This window comes from Denticeps clupeoides, chromosome 13 (genome assembly GCF_900700375.1).
Source record: "Denticeps clupeoides chromosome 13, fDenClu1.1, whole genome shotgun sequence".
NCBI classification, from domain to species: domain Eukaryota; kingdom Metazoa; phylum Chordata; class Actinopteri; order Clupeiformes; family Denticipitidae; genus Denticeps; species Denticeps clupeoides.
In genome coordinates this window covers 13,434,701-13,453,320 of record NC_041719.1, presented here as the reverse complement: position 1 = coordinate 13,453,320, position 18,620 = coordinate 13,434,701, and the positions used below count along the sequence as shown (strand labels likewise).

General features: G+C 43.1%; 1 protein-coding gene across 1 annotated transcript in view; it reads left to right on the top strand.

Moving 5' to 3' along the window:
* Positions 1-3,121: 3,121 nt before the first annotated feature.
* The window catches only part of LOC114802211 (capping protein, Arp2/3 and myosin-I linker protein 3-like), a 29,133-nt gene continuing 13,634 nt past the window's right edge, over positions 3,122-18,620 (top strand). Inside the window, exons 1-22 of the mRNA XM_029000916.1 lie at positions 3,122-3,289; positions 5,250-5,344; positions 8,497-8,547; positions 8,637-8,696; positions 8,817-8,938; positions 9,495-9,589; positions 9,765-9,835; positions 9,979-10,052; positions 10,140-10,215; positions 10,334-10,422; positions 10,564-10,658; positions 11,997-12,083; positions 12,721-12,830; positions 13,577-13,654; positions 13,954-14,030; positions 14,553-14,657; positions 15,367-15,436; positions 15,719-15,800; positions 16,004-16,100; positions 16,865-16,919; positions 17,429-17,601; positions 17,854-17,922. Of these exons, the coding sequence (XP_028856749.1) occupies positions 3,232-3,289; positions 5,250-5,344; positions 8,497-8,547; positions 8,637-8,696; positions 8,817-8,938; positions 9,495-9,589; positions 9,765-9,835; positions 9,979-10,052; positions 10,140-10,215; positions 10,334-10,422; positions 10,564-10,658; positions 11,997-12,083; positions 12,721-12,830; positions 13,577-13,654; positions 13,954-14,030; positions 14,553-14,657; positions 15,367-15,436; positions 15,719-15,800; positions 16,004-16,100; positions 16,865-16,919; positions 17,429-17,601; positions 17,854-17,922 (1,889 nt within the window). The 5' untranslated portion in view covers positions 3,122-3,231. The remainder of the gene's footprint in view (positions 3,290-5,249; positions 5,345-8,496; positions 8,548-8,636; positions 8,697-8,816; positions 8,939-9,494; positions 9,590-9,764; positions 9,836-9,978; positions 10,053-10,139; positions 10,216-10,333; positions 10,423-10,563; positions 10,659-11,996; positions 12,084-12,720; positions 12,831-13,576; positions 13,655-13,953; positions 14,031-14,552; positions 14,658-15,366; positions 15,437-15,718; positions 15,801-16,003; positions 16,101-16,864; positions 16,920-17,428; positions 17,602-17,853; positions 17,923-18,620) is intronic.

Genomic DNA, 18,620 nt, shown 5'->3' with positions numbered 1-18,620 from the left:
CGGCAACAAAGGAACAAAGTCACAACGGCGACTGGATGCTTACAGTGGACATGACTTCTTCCTCGTCCACTTCCAGGCTGTGGCATGTGGCAATACAGGCAAATCCAAATAGGAAGAACATTATGTGTCATAATCTGAAAAGAACAAACCAACATGAATTTACCTGCTTGGCTATTAAGTAGTAGTAGTAATAAAAATAATTATGTGGGTGGTAGCAGCCTAGTGGGTAACACACTCGCCTATGAACCAGAAGACCCAGGTTAAAATCCCTCTTACTACCATTGTGTCCCTGAGCAAGACACTTAACCCTAAGGTGCTGCAGGGGGGGACTGTCCCTGTAACTACTGATTGTAAGTCATTCTGGATAAGGGTGTCTGATAAATGCTGTAAATGTAATGTAATATTATACGTAAGATTCCTATCAGGCCTCCGTGGCCCTCTGCACGCCACCAGGACGCCTTTATTCTGCTACTTGTAACCAAATCTTTCTATTTTGTTGACTTCATCCATAGGCGCTCCATCCATAGCATCACTTCAAGCAAGTTAGTCATTTTCTGTTTTAATGTTACAACAAATTCACAACATGTTTGACAACTTGACTGCAGTTAGAGAATGTCACCCAGATCATTAGCAGCAGTTTTTCAATGCTGAATGTCTGTAGCCTAAAGTTTTTACAGCATGTTCACTGACAACAGCCGCTCCGAACGAGTAGTCTCAGTCGTATTTCATTATCACAGGACGTCACAGGACGACACAGGATGACATGTTCTCATATTATAATTATCTCTCTCTCCAAATAGGCAAAATCATTTTATTGAAGTTAGAGCCTCGTCTAATTAGCCTCAGCATGCTCAAGTTAATTTTTTTTAAGTATTTAAAATTTGCAATTGGTTTATTTAAATAAAATAATGTCTAAGACAAAGCTATTAAATTTCTGGTAAGTAGTTCTACAGTAGCAGTGTAATAAATAAAAAAGTATATATGAGCAAATAAAATACGTTAAAATGTTAGGAATTAAGTTCAAATGAATATTGGGAATGAACACCAGCAACACTTGACCTCAAACTGAACAGTCAGCAGGAGAAAAATGTGAGTCTTAAGGTTCGTTTTAAAAGTATCAAAGGATCTAATGTGAAGAAGGTGGTTATTTTAAAGTTTAAGGACAGGATGACCCAAGTGACCTGGGGCACTGAAAAGTAATGTTTTAAAATCACCCGTGTACTTCACCAGAGTCGGTCTTCTTTGTTCTGGCTGACTGTGTACCGACTGATACCAGGCTCTGCTGGGAAAGGGGATTTCATTTATCATTTAATCAATGCATTAATTAACTGAAATATGCTGGATGTATGGCTGTGGTGTGCTGGTGCCCTGCCCTAGGTGAGTCTCCGTCCTCAGTCCTGGAATATAGATTCAGCTGGAATGGAAGTGTGAATGAATAAGAGAGTAAGGATCTATGAAGAAGACAATTTCACACATTTACAAAAACCTTCAAGGTTGGCATGTAATCAACACAAATACTGCCTTATAACGGTATCCAGGCATGTGGACTGCTTTCAACTACAAATCATGAAAGCTTCATTCGCTTTGTGTTCATCTTGATACCATGACAAAAAGGGCCCTACACAAATCTTCACAGTCAGCTCGACTCTCCTGGGAGGATCCAGTATCTGCTGTACCGCTGCTGTAACACGTATCCCTGAATCAACAGTGATTCCTAGCATGTGTGATGGTAAATATGCACTCATTTTACTCACATTTATAATCTAGGACCACCCAAAATACATAAAAATCACTAGAGTATATAATTTTACGTTAGTGTTATATTATTTTATTATATTAAATTAACAGTGTATTGCCACTCGCTCACACACTCCTTAACCCGTCTTGGTTGCGGGTGCCGGAGCCTGTCTTGGACTTTATGTGGCCCAACACTGTTTCTATACATATGGTAGAGTAAAAATCCTGAAGTTATATTCTCAGGGCTATTTGTATGCTCGAAACAGTATTACACAATGCCTGATCGGATCATCATTTATCTTAAATTTACGATTGCTTTCAGTGTTTTTGCTCTCCTCATATGATCACTGACTGTAAGCAGGGTTTACAGGGAGGGTTGCATCAGGAAGGGCATCCTGCATAAAATCTTTGTGCGGACTACCACACCGGTTGACAACGACTTGTTAACAGTCACTCACTTTACATAATTCCGTAGTGCTACTCAGGGTCGAGGGTGCCGGAGCCATTTACTCACACAATCATACCTACAAACCAATTCGAATAGTCTGCATGCCGGAGAAACCGGAGAACCCAGAGGAAACCCGTGCCAACACAGGGGGGATCATGCAAACTCTGCACACATGAGGTTCAAGCCGGGAATTCACAACCTTGGAGGTGTGAGGCCACATCGCTAACTGCCGCACCATTTGTATACGAAGCCCCAAAATGATTTCACTTCTACTGCAGTTAAATTAAGTTTGAGATTAACAAATATGGAACTAATTTCAGGGGCAGTGGTGGCCTAGCGGTTAAGGAATTCCACACACTGCTCCCTGACTGCCTGTCATGGCGGCCCACTGCTCACCAAGGGTGATGGTTAAAAGCAGAGGACACGTTTCGCTGTGCCACCATGTGCTGTGCTGCAGTGTTTCACAATGACAATCACTTCACTTTCACCTTACTGATAGAGAGTTGATTGGTTCCCAATGAGGTCTGTTTCTAGTTTTCCACACACACAGATGGCTTTTCTGTTAATTCCATAAAATATAACTTCTGTGCTGAGTGGTTCGGTAATTGCTCGGTTAAGGCCAAATGCGTGCACAGCCTAAATCTAACATCTTGCGTGATTCGTAAAACGTGTTGGAAACGTGTAATTTGGACTAGCGGTGCATTTAATAGACCTGGGCTAGAACACAGTGCTAGTTTAAGTGAGCGTTTCGCCAATGGCCGCTTATTGGGATCTGACAACAAAATCCAGTTATGTTTCGCCGGAATGAACGCCGTAATCCGATGCAATTTGAACTAAATTTAAACCTTTCTCCCTCCCTCCCTCCCTCCCTCCGTCCATCTCGGCCCAGCCCGCCCCTGTCCTCCTCCCTCCATCCCTCCCTCCCTCCCTGCCAGTCTCCCCGGCTGGTGGCTCCTCGCCGGGAGCCGGATGCAGCAGTGCACGGGCAACTGGCGGAATGCACGGAGGACGGAGCGGGCGGCGGGTTTGAGGGCCGAGGCAGAGACATGGCTTCCAGGGACGCGCCGCCGGCGTCATTCGCCAGCGTTTCCAGGGACCTTACAGGTAGGCAAGGACGTCGGTGGGCGCCGCCGCGGAACGAGCATCCCCTGCATCGGCACCGTGATCCCGTCCGACCCCGACAAGCGTGTCAAGTTGAGGAAACGTGACTTTGGTGGCGCCGATGGCGCATGTTCTGGGTCGCGGGGTGTCCGCAGGGAAAGCCCTACGGGAATAAAACCACGAGCGACGTGTGTATTATCAGTAGTACGTGCGGATTTGCTGTGCGTGTGCGTGGGGGAGAGAGACCCCGCCAACACTGCCCTGCATTGCGCGGAGACCCGGTTCCATTTGCCACCCAGGTCCTCTCAGAAAGACGATTCCACAATTCCGCGCCAACACGGCGACGGGGAATCCATTAGATCGCTGCGCATTAACGCACGCACGCACGCACGCACGCGCGCAGAGACCGGGAGCGATGCTGCTAATTACTCCTTAACAGATCGTTTAACTACAGTCTATTAATGAATCCAGGGAATCCCTGACACTGAATCCTCTCGCCTCGGTCCCCACACCCCCCTCCACGGTCTCGTCCACAGCCCACAGCCCACACCCCACAGCCAGGTTTATTCAGCTGGACATCGGTGGCATTCATACAGCACCAATTCATGGCATGGCGTCACACGGTGACATTTTTCCTTCTTTCTTTCACGGAATCCTTCCTGCCAGTCTAGTGAATCCCATTTCAGAGCTCAGCATGTGTCAGGGGGGATTGGAATTTTGTTGGGATCGGTGATTGTGCCGTAATCCTGAGATGTGAGCCTCACTGATACGACACGCTTTCCCTTCATTTCTCGTCCCTCTTCTGAGTCGTTGTAGGTATAGGCTGTTTTTCTGGTTATGTCCGTGTTATTAGTAAAATGTTATTTATGAACGTTAATGGTTTGGCTGTCTGGACTGTCAGGTCTTCATGCTGACTTCATGTCACTCCAAAAATCCTGTGCACGTTGCTTTAATTTTGCGCTCAAACTTGATTAACCTCCCAGCCAGCGAGGCTCCCGTCAGTGGGAATCGGAATTGCTCTCACAGGATGATGCATGCTACGAGCACAGTGCCAAACATAGCACTTAGGACTGTGGCCAGAAATACTTCATTTTGCTTTTGTGGTCAACCAATTTACTATGATGTGAATGTGAATAGATAATGCAGCATGAACAGAGCACGTTACAGTCAGTAGTTACAGGGACAGTCTCCCTGGAGACACTCAGGGTTAAGTGTTTTCCTCAAGGACACTATGGTTGTAAGTGGGATTTGAACCTGTGACTTCTGGCTCATATGCGAGTGTGTTGTGCACTAGGCCACTACAACCCACCCAATACAAAAACCAGCGGCTTGGGGCCACTATTTGTATTATGTGGCCTGAACGCTCGTACTGTGTGAAAGTGGTACCAATTGACCCACTTCGTGCATTCATACTATAATGCAGAATGTGTACTGCGCATTGTGACCTTTGTCCTGAACATTTTAACAACAGCCAGTTCTCTGGAGCGTGGTTCGTATAATATAAAGATCAAGCCGGATTCCTCACCATGAGGATTGTCAGGGAACGTTGCTGTACAATTCATTTTGCACAAAAGATCCTCACAGGCCTCGAACCATTTCCACAATGAGTGCACGATTGTGATCTTTGTAGGAGCCTTTAGTACAGATGTTATGGAAGATCTTAAAGGCTGGTAGGTGCAGTGGACCTGACTTTATAATGTGCAGTGCTAGTGTGATGTTAAATTGTGGGGTTGTAGTAGCTTGGTCCAGAAGACCAGAAAACCACAGGTTCAAACCCCACTTACTACCATTGTGTAACCCTGAGTGTCTCCAGGGGGACTGTCCCTGTAAATATGGATTGTAAGTTGATCTGGATAAGGGTGTCTGATAAATGGCATAAATGTAAATACATAAATACAAAAATGTTGTAAAATACACTGTGGCACTGTTTAATTTAAAATTTGCCACGTTCTTCTGCACTTAGAGAGCATCAAGAAGCTCATCGACAAGCCTTCAGTCAAGTTCATGCGCAGCATCAAGATTGACTGCAAGAATGGCAAATCGGAGGACAGGATACTGGTGAGTATCGCCTCCCGTGCTCCCTGTCTGAGGCTGACGCTTGTGATAAAGGCTTCAGCCATTTCTTGGTGAGGGGGAATTATGGCGACTGAGTGTATATTGTATATTTATGTATGTATGGTTGATACACATGAATAGCAGGAAAGAGACCACTTTACTACAGTCTTCAGGGCGTGCCTGTTTGATGGACAGCTGACTGTAAGTTGCCGTGAAATTGCTCTGGTTGTGATTGCTTCCAGTGTTCCTCACACACACACACTCACTCGTTCTTTCACACACTCCCGCACTTTTCACTCTCTCTCTCTCTCGATCCTCCATGTCTGTCGGTCTTTCATGCTGCGGCTCTTTCATCAGAGAATATGGGCCACAGGGTGGGAACCGTTTCCACGGGTCTGTTAGATCTTGTCTCGGTATCTGGGCCAGAGAGCCTTTTAAAGATGAATCAGAACCACTGTGTCCGTCAGACCCGGCGGGGTGGGGGCTGTAGCCCCAACCCATAAACACAGAGCAGGCGAGACACAAGTGCAACTACAGGCAAGGGAGTGAAGAATAGCCATTCAGATGCTGAAGCCACGTGGGATGGAGTTGCTGATGAGGAGCAGAACTGAGAAGATCTCCTGTCCCGCCTTCTCTGTCGTTCTTTCTCTCTTTGTGTCTCTTTTCCTGACTTTGTGCTCCTTCAGATGACTCGACTAGCGCTGGCAGGGAATGCTCGCCATCTCACTCTTTAATGATTCATTTTGTGGGGAGCTGAGGAATTTGGGGGCTTCTTTGATATACTCTGGCTTTGATAAACTCTATCTGCCTATCTGCAGAGACTCAGTTCTCGCTGGCTCAGAAAAATAACACCCAGGAAAAGTTATTTTTAACCCCAGTATAATGCTTCATGTTTCCTTATTGTAGACACTGGACCATCTGCCATGGATCTGTACTTTCTAAAATGTACCATTACAATGTGAAGTGTGATTATACATGTGAAGTAGTCAATATCAAGTTTTGTTCCACTGCACCAATCAGGTTGGTTAAAATGCATGTTCTGGTGCATTATGTTCTTCATTGAATATGAGGTATCAGCATAAACACGTGTTCTGTATCTAGGATCCTGTTGTATCACCATTTTATTGGAGAACGAGACTTTCCCTGAAGCGCACCCTGATCCATGGTCCACCAGAACTGGATCTTGCTGAAATTAAAGATGTAAGGTGTTCAACACCAGTAGCATCATCTGTAGTATCTTTTACAAAAATGGCCCTTGTCATACAGAACATTCTAATAGGGAACACATGAGGCAAGTTCTTTTAGTTTCAATATATTTAAAAGCAAATTACTTAAATGTGAAGGTTAATTTGGTACTTTTTTGGTAATTTTTATTTGCTTATTTGTACTTTTTGAAGTACAAATGTGAAGTAATGTGTTTGAGAGCATCTCCACCGTGATGTGAGATGTGTTTGGTGCACAGAGAGGCAGGTCTTAAAAGGAGCTGCCCTTTAATCACATGAAATGAGAGAAGACAGGCATCCGATCACCAGCCACTAAATAAAATAAAATAAAAAAATATATATATACACATACATACACTCACACACATTGTATATATACGTATATGTGTGTGTGTGTGTGTGTGTGTCTGTAAACATAAGCATTCAGGTTGATTGCTTAACTTTTTGTCTCAATCATTTCAGCATCACAAAACCTTTTTCTTTTTTTAACAAAGATATTCTCTATGGTTTTGTTTGATCTGTAGAAGATGCAGAAAGCCCCATGCCTCCCTGCCTCTCCTCCCTTGTTCCTCTTCGCAGTTGGGTTTCTCCTTCCGGAGGATTTTGGGGTGGGCATAGCTGTCACCGTCGCGTTCAGAGTGTTTGTGATACCGTGGTTACTGGGTCAGCACTCAGAAATGAAACACAAGAAAGGAAGAGGGGGGTGAAAACTGCACAGAGTGAAATGGATAGGCTGATAAGACGGGATGGTTGAATAAAGCGTGGGAGCGGGCGAGGGGAAAGATGTGATGCAGTGAACTGAGGAGTGAGAACGAGAGAGAGACAGACAATGAATCATGAGCGTGTGATACTGAGAGAGATAAAAGCTGGGTTGGTGAGCAGTTAAGCAGGGCACTGAAGAGGTGAGGGTGATTGATGATAAGTGACAGAGCAAAACAAAAAGAGCAATGAACAGGGTTGCAAAGTGTCACCATATTGCATGGGGTCACACACATGTGACATTAATTTAATAATATCTATCTGTCTGTCTGCTGTTACTGTAACTTGCATTGGTGCATGCTGGAATGCTGTTTGCCAGTTATCATAGAGACCACGTACTGATCTACTACACTCTTAGAAACACGTAACTAATTTGGACAGCCATGAAAGGCACCTGGACAGGAGTGTGTGGGTGATTTGCTCGTTGGCAGCTCAGGGTTCGAACTGGCAACCTTCCGATTATGGGTCCGCTTACCCTTACCTGCTAGGCCGCCACTGCCCAGAGGTACGGGGACCTTAGCAATCTCTTATTTGTCCCGGTTTATTAAGTGTATAAGATCAATTGACACAGGGTGGTAGCAGCCTAGTGTGTAACATACTCGCCTATGAACCAGAAGACCACAAAGTCACGGGTTCAAACCCCAGATACTACCACTGTGTCCCTGAGCAAGAGACTTAACCCTGAGTGTCTCCATGGGGGGCTGTCCCTGTAACCGATTGTATGTTGCGCTGGATAAAGGCGTCTGATAAATGCAATAACTGTAAATGACAGACAGCTCTGTTATGTTTGTTGATTTGATTATTATAATTACATGTGTCCTTTAACTTTCAGTCCATGCAAACACCATGGAATTTGTTCAGTTTTCAGGATTTCAAATTGTCCGTAGCAGTATCTTCACCTTTGACTCCACCTGTTTTATGATATAAAAAGACAGGGAGCTTCCACTGTGACCTATCATCCTCTAAACTCGTTTACACAGTTTCCATGGTAACCTGTGACCATGTCCATTAGCCTCTGGCAGGGAGCATGTGTGAGTTGAGGGGTTGTGAATGCAGGCCTTCAAATGCATCCTTCTCTCTCTTTCTCACTCTTGGTCTCTGTGTGGGTGTGGGTGTGTAAAAACAGGAGGATTGAACGATTTACAATATCTTTACTCTCTCCGTTCATCTCAGGTTCTCACCACATGGAGGCTTCATTTAATGGCTGTGAAGGTACCAACTAAAGTAAGCACTCTCAGATGTTTTTTTTCAATCTATATTTCAAAGATTGTCTTTGTCAAATGTTAAGAATTGAACATGGCTGTATTTTTCAGGTGGAAATGACTTTCAACTTCTTGGAGATTCGAGCCATTAATACACACCCTGAGCTCCAGGTGAGTAAGGGTGGAGAATGAAGTGTTCTTATTTTGTCAGAATGGCTCCTGAAGTAAATGCCTATTAAGTGTCAGTTATCTTCATTTTATCTCAGGTCCTTTTTTTCCTCTGCTGTGCAGGTTGTCATAGAAACAGACAAGACCACCTATTCCCTCAGGCTGCAAACCCGAGATCACCTGGATCATGTGATCAATCATATCAATTTTGCCTTGTCTAGAATATTCAACAACTCTATATTTGCGTATGTGCATTACTCCCTCATAAGAACAATTTAAATATATTTCAGTGGACATACTTTCATAAACAGCTGTGGAAACAATTAAGAGACCAAATATCATGAGATGCTGATTAGAATCGACCCAAATCATTCGAAACAAGTCTCTGGACCACTACTGTATACTTTACCATTTTGTATCACCTTGATTGCTTTGTTATTTAATAAACCTTATTATAAATCTTAATTCATGTAATAATGTTAAAATGTTGTTAGAGGATGTAACAGAACTAAGGTCTGTTACTATAATAATAATCACTCTAAACTTATTCAAATGTGGTCAGTAAGAGAATAAATCCAAGTTCAATTTCATATTACTTCATAAAGGCAATGACATGGGATTTTTACTCTAAATAAGTATTACATATATTTATATTTACATGGACTCCTACCAATTAAGGGATAAATTAGCCAAAATGTCCTGGGGTCTTTTTATAATAAGCTTTTCATAATGCACATATTAGAATATTTGCCTATATTTCCCTCTTTACTAACTTTTCCCCCTTTCATTTACTTGACTTAGACCCTCCATTTGTCAGTCAGACAGTGACCTCTCAGACGGGAGCAGGAAGTACTCCCCCAGCTCGGACACGTCTGTTGAGACCCAGAGGGCCTGCGGTGAGTGAAATCCAGACTGACACAGACAGATATTACCTCACAGTTCGATGCATACATCTGGCAGGTTATGAGGAATGCTTCTTTCATTATCTATGATTATGAAGGAATGCTTCATAATCATGAGAAATGAGGAATGCTTCTTTCATTATCTATGATTCAAACATTTTTGCCTCAGGGGGTTTCTCAGAGACGTATTCTGCCCTGTGTGACTACAATGGTATCAGCTGCAAGGAAGAAGTCCAGTGGGTCAGTAATTTTATTCAAATTCACAGCATGTGCTCTTTGGTATATGCATGTGTTTAAATGAACAACTTACTATTATGCGAATTGTGCTGTGTTGTATGAATAGTATGTTGATTTAAAAGATGCCAATTAATACCCTGTATTAGGATGTGGACACTATCTACCACTCCCAAGACAACAGAGAATTCAACCTGCTGGACTTTAGCCATTTGGAAAGCAGGTGACAGAATTCACCTTTGCTTATTTTCCTCTTTCAGAAATGACCTGTGCTGATTGAGAGAGCAACTGTTGTGTTCTTTTGTTTCAGGGACCTTGCAGTGATTGTGGCATCAATGGCCTACAATACCTGGTTCACCAAACTTTACTGCAAAGACTTGCGAATTGTAAAAATGGCTGCTCCATTATGGCATTTTGAATATTTAGTGAACATGGAATATACCTGGAACATTGAGACATTATACTGCAGCTGATTAACCCAGATCTTTCGTTTGAACCCTCCAGGGCTCAGAGGTCATTGAACAAGTCCTGCACACGTTCAGCAAGTCCTCCAGTTTGGAGGAGATTACTCTTGAGAATGCTGGACTAAAATCGTGAGTGTTTTTCCCAACATTCATCTCTGTAGTTATCGTAGTTTCGGTATAAAAAAAGATTTTTTTGTACTGTACCGTATAAAATGCATTGAGCTGATGTTGTTGTGTCTTTTTGTATGCATGTGTATGGGAACTTTGCAGAGATTTCCCCCAGAAGTTGTCTGTTGCCCTGGCGGAGAACCCAGCCTCTGTCATACACTCTTTAAACTTGGCCCACAACACGCTGGACAACCAAGGTACAGCTGTTTTTCTCTTCTGCACCTGAGGTGTGAAGACAAATCATTCACCACACTGCATCATCTCTACAAACTCTAAATACAGATCTACTGTCCCTGCTGGCCAGCTGCAATACAATCTTTTTTTTGTATATTATTCTACTTAATTGGACAAAGACTTGAGAATGAAGGGGTGGACTACCTTGTCTGGACGAGTCTGGCTGCAGCTTCTGTGCAGAGTGCTTCTGTGCATAGTTCACAGGTGACCATGTTCCTCGAAGATACATTGTATCTTATTATTCTATATAAAAGAATTGAAATATAATGAAATATGAACTAATGAAATATGTCATCAGGTAATATGGAACCTCCAGGACTTGAAAGAGATTGGATTAGATCAAAATTGATGCATGGAGAAAGCTGCATATAATATTCAAATTTATGGTATAAACTGGCCACCTGCTCCGCATGGCTTCAAGTCACAGTCTGAATTTGGAAATGAGATACAGTTCCTCACCGACAGCAGGGTTGGTTGTGTCATGTTGTCTAACTGGAGCTCTGGAAGTCTACAAAATAAAGATAATTTATCACAGACCCTGCTGCTCTCAGACCACAGCCACAACTCAACAAAATAACACAACACAACACAATATTCTGATGAATCAAGCCAGTTGTTTTATGAATGGCAGAGCCCCTTACACTGTGGATATCAGTACCACAGATATGTCCTATCATTCAGTAATTATCAATCCTATCAATCAAAGTACTGTCTGCATAGAATTTGCTCATTGTTTTTGTGTGTATGTGAGGACTTGGCTTTCTTTGTGTTTTGCAGTTTAGGAGAATGTGTGTGTGTGTGTGTGTGTGTGCATGTCTGTATCTCCTCTCCAGCCAAACAACTAGCTTCCCTGTGACCCTGACCTAGATAGGTTGGCTCAGAAAAAGGATTGATTCTCCCTGAGATGTTAGTTTAAAGATCTCATTGAAGGTGTGGTGTGAATTGTTAGACCGACAGATGAAGAAGGAGGACTGTAGTGGGGGTGGGTGCCGAGTGTCAGGTGTGTCTGTGTGGGAATGGGTCCTACAGTAGACTTCTGTCTCTATTCATCTATTCAAAACCTTGAGGGGCCAGCGTGTCTGTATTACTGCAGCAGTTTCAGACGTTCTCTGCAGAAACCGCCTCCACAGCAGATCATCTCGCTAACACTTTGACACCCAATCAGACTTTTGCTGATGCACAAATGAATGTTTTTTTTTTTTTTTTGACACCATGGCTGTCAGTGAAGCCTCAGGAGCTTTTTCTCTGAAGACCTAATCATTAGTTCTCCAGCCCCCGCACTTTTTGTTCTCTCTCTGCAGGTGTCTGTAACCTCATTCAGCAGGTGTGCCGTTTGAGCAAAGGCCTGCGTCTCCTCAACCTGTCCAAAACGTCCCTCTCCTCCAAAGGTGTGATCATTTTCTCTGATCGATCCAATCCCACGCTCCTCTCTACTTTCTTCCCATGTCACTTTTCTCTCTCTCTCTCTCTGCTCTCTGTAAAGGTTAAAAGACAAAGACCCGTTAATAAACTTGTGTGCTGTGATGGGTTGTAATATCAGTTATATAAAGCATATGTCTGAATGAATAAAGATGAGCAGAGACGTCTGTGGCTCACTTTGGTCTTGGCTCACAGGTTTCTGCTGACTAATGTAGACTGGATTTCTAAGGACTCACTTTCTTTCAGAAGCGAAGCACTGCCCGGCATGAGGAATGTTTTACACCATGGTGTCGCCACCATAGTTCAGTCATAATTCATATTCAGGCAACTTGTTTGATCTCGGGATTGGTTTCCTGCAGGACTAGAAAACAAGTTGTAAATATTGTACTGTAATACTACTGGGTTGGTAATAGCCTAGTGGGTAACACACACCTATGAACCAGAAGACCCAGGTTCAAATCCCACTTACTACCACTTAACCCTGAGTTGCTCCGGGGGGGGACTGTCCCTGTAACTACTGATAGTAAGTCGCTCTGGATAGGGGCGGCTGATAAATGCTGTAAATGTAAATGTAAATGTAATTCCTCTCTCTGTTCCTTCTCACAGGTGTGGTGTCTCTCTCCCAGGCTCTGTGCTCCACAGATGATTACTCCAACTCCCTGCTGCATCTTGACCTTAGCAAGAATCCAGGAGTTCTGTCAGGAGAAGATGCCACGGTCATATCACCAAAAATCAGATGTCTTCAATATAAATTATAAATCTGTGAAAAATCATTCAGCATAGAGGAGAGGAAATTAACCTGAAATCTTTTTTTACTGATATTAAATTTATAATAAATCAATACATACATTGACCTGCCAAAAAGACATGCACTGCAACATATGGTTAGGCTACCTATAGTTTTGATTGCAGCATGCATTCGTTGTGGCATTATTTCAGTAAACATATGCAATGGAACCCAGCTCATAACACTGCCTCCAACGGCTTGGACAGTAGGGACTACTATGGCTGCATTATGAGCTGGGTCAAGCTTCAGTTGGTCAGGTCTGGGGTCTGCAACTTTTTGTGGCTTTGACCAGACTGAGAAATTTTGGCATGTACTGGAGAAGACATAATGCATTGGTTCCACTCTTCCTGCATTGGACTGTGGTTATCCCAGCTGTAGGCGTTTCAGTGATCTCCTCAATTGTGTTACATGCGTGATGAGGCTCATGGGACGTGGGACTTCCTAAATAGTTGTTTTATAAATGAGAAAAGATAAATGGCAAGTTGTCAGGTGGCGTATATCCATCACTACCATTACTGACCAATCAAAAGTTCTGCTCATTTTATTCAGTCAAATAAAGTTTGAATAAATCAATTTTTGGGAGGAGAAGAACAATTTTTTTTCTTCAATATGTGACATCAGTCACACAGTCTTATTCTAAAGTTTTTTTCCCCACCCTTTCTATTTCTGTTATAGAATCTGTACCTGTTCCTGTCCCAGCCAAATTGCCTAGTTCATTTGGACCTGTCCAGTACGGATTGCTCAGTTGACTCGGTATGCACATCTCTTTCTGCTTTCCCTTTGTCTGATTTGGAAATAAAAAAAAATGAAGAAAAGCTTTTTTCTTCATAAATTTTGCTGTTTCGCCCCCAGGGCAAGGTTCAGTTCAGTTGCTCTTTTCAGTCGTGCTTTTCCAGTTTAATAGCTTTTCACGTCAAAATGGCTTGAGTCGGCATTATTCATGTCCTTACTAAATTTCTCACTCTGATTTTGTGCTGAAAAAGCTCTCCCTTTCTCTGTTGTCTTTTTTCTTTCTCTCTCTCTCTGTCTGTCTTCTTTTCTCTCTCACTCAGTTGTTTGGTCCACTGCTCAGGGGCTGCTGTGCTGATCTTTCCTACTTGAATCTCTCTAAAAACTCCTTCTCGCACAGGTCAGACTCCATCCTTTGCTCTATTGTTCCATCACATTGTTCCTCGTCAGACTCCACCCCCTTAATTCTCTCTCTCCTACATGCACAAGCTTTCTGGTTAATCTTTTGAATATGCATCTTCAAAGAAAGACTAACTAAATTTAGAAGTGAGTTCGTCTTTAAATATCCTTGGGACACAACGACCCTCCACGCTCCCACATTCTCTGTATTTCTTTGTCTTTCCCACTTACTCAGTTCTTTTGTGATGAAGAGAGTGTTTGGTTTGAATTGGGTAGGTGTTTGTTGGCCGTGTCTAATGGTGGATTTAAGTGAGAGCTAGCAGAGCGTTCTTGCCTGATAAGACTCATGAATATTTTAGAGGAGCTGCTTATCACTTGGCATCCTTTTTTAATAAGTATGTTTCTCTCTTTTTGGCCCAGGCACATGCACTTCATCTCTTTCTCTGCTTATCTGCACTTTTTCAGCCAAACTTTGTTTTTGAGTACTTGATTGCATTCATCACATTTCCCCTCTTTTTTTCAGGAAGGTGAAGGAGACCCTCCCGTTGTTCCATCAGTTCTTCAGCTCAGCATTCTCTCTCACCCATGTCAGCATGGGCTCCATGAAGCTTCCACCCGATGCTCTGAGGTGAGTCCAAGATCACTCCCTTTCTGCTTCCATGGGTGGAGACAGATGTATAATTTCACAACAAGTTAATTTATTTAAAGGTCTCCTATTATGAAATTTTCACTTTGCGAGATGATTTAACTTTAATTTAAAGTTCCCCTAGCCTGTCTATGGTCCTGCAGTGGCTAGAAATAGTGATGGGTGTAAAGAGTGGTTTGGCCGTTCAGAGAGCGGCAGCTCAGAACGTAGGATCTGGAATTTTTGTCATGCTTTTTATGATGCTTTTGTAATGCTCCATATGTAGTACCTTTTCAGTTCCCCCCGTAATTAAACCTGCCTGCCATCTCTGGAAACCAAACAAAGCAAACATGAGGGGCTCCTACTGTGGAGAACTGTAAAATGGCCTGGTTACAATGGGGCCTGGGATGTGAGACTCACTGTACACTGACCAAAATTGTTTGTAACATCTCTGCTCAATAAAAAGGCCATAAAAAGTAGATGTGCTTTGTTTGGTAACCAACCCTGCAGTAATATTTTTGGTATGTTTATCCTGTTGGTATATATTCATGATGAAGGATTACTATTAGGAGGATTAAACGCCTTGACACATTCACACAGTTGACCTTTGCTTGACCTTTTCTTTCTTAGATATATCACACAGTTTTTGGAAATAAACATTCTATCCTTCCATCTTTTCTTTTCTCTTCATGGATCAATTCTTTTTTGGAAGAGCTTTGCTCTTAGGCCTGACATCCAACCCCCACATAAATGACATGCACCTGGATATCAGTGGCTGTGAGGTACCGTTTCTCCTCCTCTCTTACTTTCTTTCCTTCTTTGCCGTCTGATAATCTCTCTAATCTCTCACCTTGTGTATGAGTCATTCTGAGCTCATGGATGTATTTGTCAGTTTTGTATGTGAGCATCTATGTCTGTGTGTGTGTGTGTGCATTAGTTAGTAGTACCGGTTGCTTTATTGCTATATCCCTGTGTGTTGTACATATTTCTGCCTGGAATAAATTAGAATCTTAAAAATAATCAAAGCACGGTGGAATCCCCCTGCTTCTCTTGCTCTCTCCCAGCTCAGGTCAGCTGGAGCAGCTATTCTGCAGGAGCTGTTCCCCAGGGTGTCCTCCATTGCCACGTTGGACATCTCCGACAACGGTGAGCTTAGCTGTGCTGTGCTGCCCTGCCCATGGCTCCCTGCTGCCACCTCTGCCTCAGACTGCTGTGGCTGTTGGGTGTTTTCTGTGTAGATAGACTGAGTGTTTGCATAAAAGCACACATTCCTTCACTCATGCCTGTATTTGTTTGTGTGTGCATATGGTGTATGTTTGTGTGCTTGTATGAATGGGTGGTGTCCACAGGCCTGGACGCAGATCTGCTGTCCATCTTACCTGCTCTTTCCAGACACCCTTACCTGAAACACCTGCACCTGGGAAAGAACTTCAATATCAAGAACAGGTGTAGTGGTTGTTTGTATTTGGGCATGTGTGTGTGTGTTAGGGCTTCTGTCCTGCATTTCAACAGTCTCTTTCAGTTGAGAAGTTCATTTCCATCCAGCAAACTAGCCTGTAGACTGTGTTTCATTTAGTCACCCCAGCAGATCACAGCTCTGATATAACTTAAAGCAAATTGTGCTGCCTTACAGTAATAACTGTAATAAAGCATGCACAAAGTGCCTTACAGTCTATTGTTCTATTTAAGCAGCGAAGCAGTAATGCCTCATCGTATGCCTCATGCTGTCGTAGTTGGAGTCAGTAGGAGTGTGAATCAGGGTCTGTAATGCCTGCTTCTTTGGTAGATCCACCCCGAATTATAATTAAAATGCTAACTCTGGGGATGAAGGCAAGACATACATTTATTTCACCACTGAAAACCTTGGGAATTGGCTTAAATGTATATGTATAAATAGTGTAATTGACATGTAAAGCTGTGCGAAAATATTCTTAACAAGAATATTCTTATATTAGAATATAGGGTGGTAGTAGCCTAGTGGGTAACACACTCGCCTATGAACCAGAAGACCCAGGTTCAAATCCCACTTACTACCATTGTGTCCCTGAGCAAGACACTTAACCCTAAATTGCTCCTGGGAGACTGTCCCTGCAACTACTGATTGTAAGTCGCTCTGGATAAGGGCGTCTGATAAATACTGTAAATGTAAATGGGTACGACTAAGCATTCGCCTGTAGATGTATAGCTATTACATTCTTTCTTTCTTACAGAGTTCTTGATGATGTGCTTCAGAAACTGGTTCAGCTGATCCAGGAAGAGGAATGTGTGAGTATTAAGCAGCAGCACTCATCTGTTCCTCTGCCATTGCCAGCAACAGCTGCCTTTGTCGCTGCAGCGCGCAGCATATTGTTCTGTGTGAATAATTTGCCATGTTGAGCGAGCCGTTGCACACGGTCCCGTTGCTCTTGTCTCCCCATGACCCCGTTCCCTCACTCCACCCTTGAACCCTTCTGTCTCTTCATTAAACCATCAAACATTGTCCTCCGAAGTCTTCTCCGTCCTCCCTCCGTCAATCTCTTGCGTGTCTTTGTGAAGATCTCTCCTTGTCTTTGATGCACATTGACTGTGTGCCCCTTTCATTTCTATCAGTTCTCTGTGTCCCTTTTTTCTTTTCATATAATGAGCTCTTCAATTTGCTCCTGATTCATCTTATCCCCCCCTTCTTGATCTGCATCTTTATGTTCATCTTCATGGAACACGATGGAAATTGCCACTTTCATTGTCACACGTTTTTCTCAACCCTCTCTCGCCTTCCTTTTTCCTGCCAAATTCAGGTCCTCCAGTCTCTCTCACTGGTGGACTCTAGGCTGCGCTCTCGGGGCACGGTGCTTGTCAATGCTCTGGGTAGCAACACGTGCCTGCGCAAGGTGGACCTGAGTGGAAACAGTCTGGAGGACATTGGGGCTAAGATGCTGAGCAAGGCTCTTCAGATTAACACCACACTCAGGCAAGAGACACAAAAAAAAAGTACTTGAGGAAGGATAAAGATGAGAGCTGGTCAAGAGGGAGGGACAGATAAAGACAGGGAAAATGCCAAGTATACTTTGGTGATTCACTGGTAACAGGAGCATGTAACAAAATTCACAGTAACAGAATTCACTAGAACTAGCTATAGCTCATAGTGAATAATTAGAAATCAGATCCAGATATAAAATAATTACTCATACTGACTCACTCTGTCTCTGTCATGCTCACACAGGAGTGTCACTTGGGACCGGAACAACACCACTGCCACTGGATTCATGGATGTTGCTCGGGCTCTGGAACAGTGAGATTTGTTGCTCTTCATAAAACACTTGAAAAGCAGCAAATAGATCCACATTGACCTGCCAGATCATGTCCAAAACATGGGAAATACACTTCTGGATTACATTACACCTCTATTTGTTTAGCAGCCATATTCACCCAAAGCTACTCACAGGGATACATTTTTTTCTGGAGGTGGTTGCTTGTTCAACCACACATGACATATAATCACTTAAAACTGTCTGGACTCAAATGACCTTGAGAAAGTGATTGTGATCGACAACAAATGCATCAAAATGTAACCCATCACCCATTGAAAGCAGTGGCAAGCCAGGAAGGGTAATCAAGGAGCAGCCTATGGGAACCTTCTGGTCGTAAGTCTGCTTTAGTAACCATAAGGCCAGCACTGTGTGTAGACACGGCAAACCCATGCAGGGTTCTATGGTGGAGAGCTCAAGTAGATTGCTGCAAACCAAGAAGTCACTCTGTACATAAGGATCGGTGACTTGAATTTGATTCAGGCTGTAGTTGGAACCCTGTATAGATAAATAAGCAGTAAGTGACATGGTTTGTTGAAGAAAATTCACTGGTAATCAGTCATTTACACCCTTCAGACTCTTGGAACCTTGTCAAATATGCACCAAACAGGCTCCAGTTCTGGCCTTTGCCAACAATCACAAAATATTAGAATAATAGAATACATTTTATTTTTCTAATTTT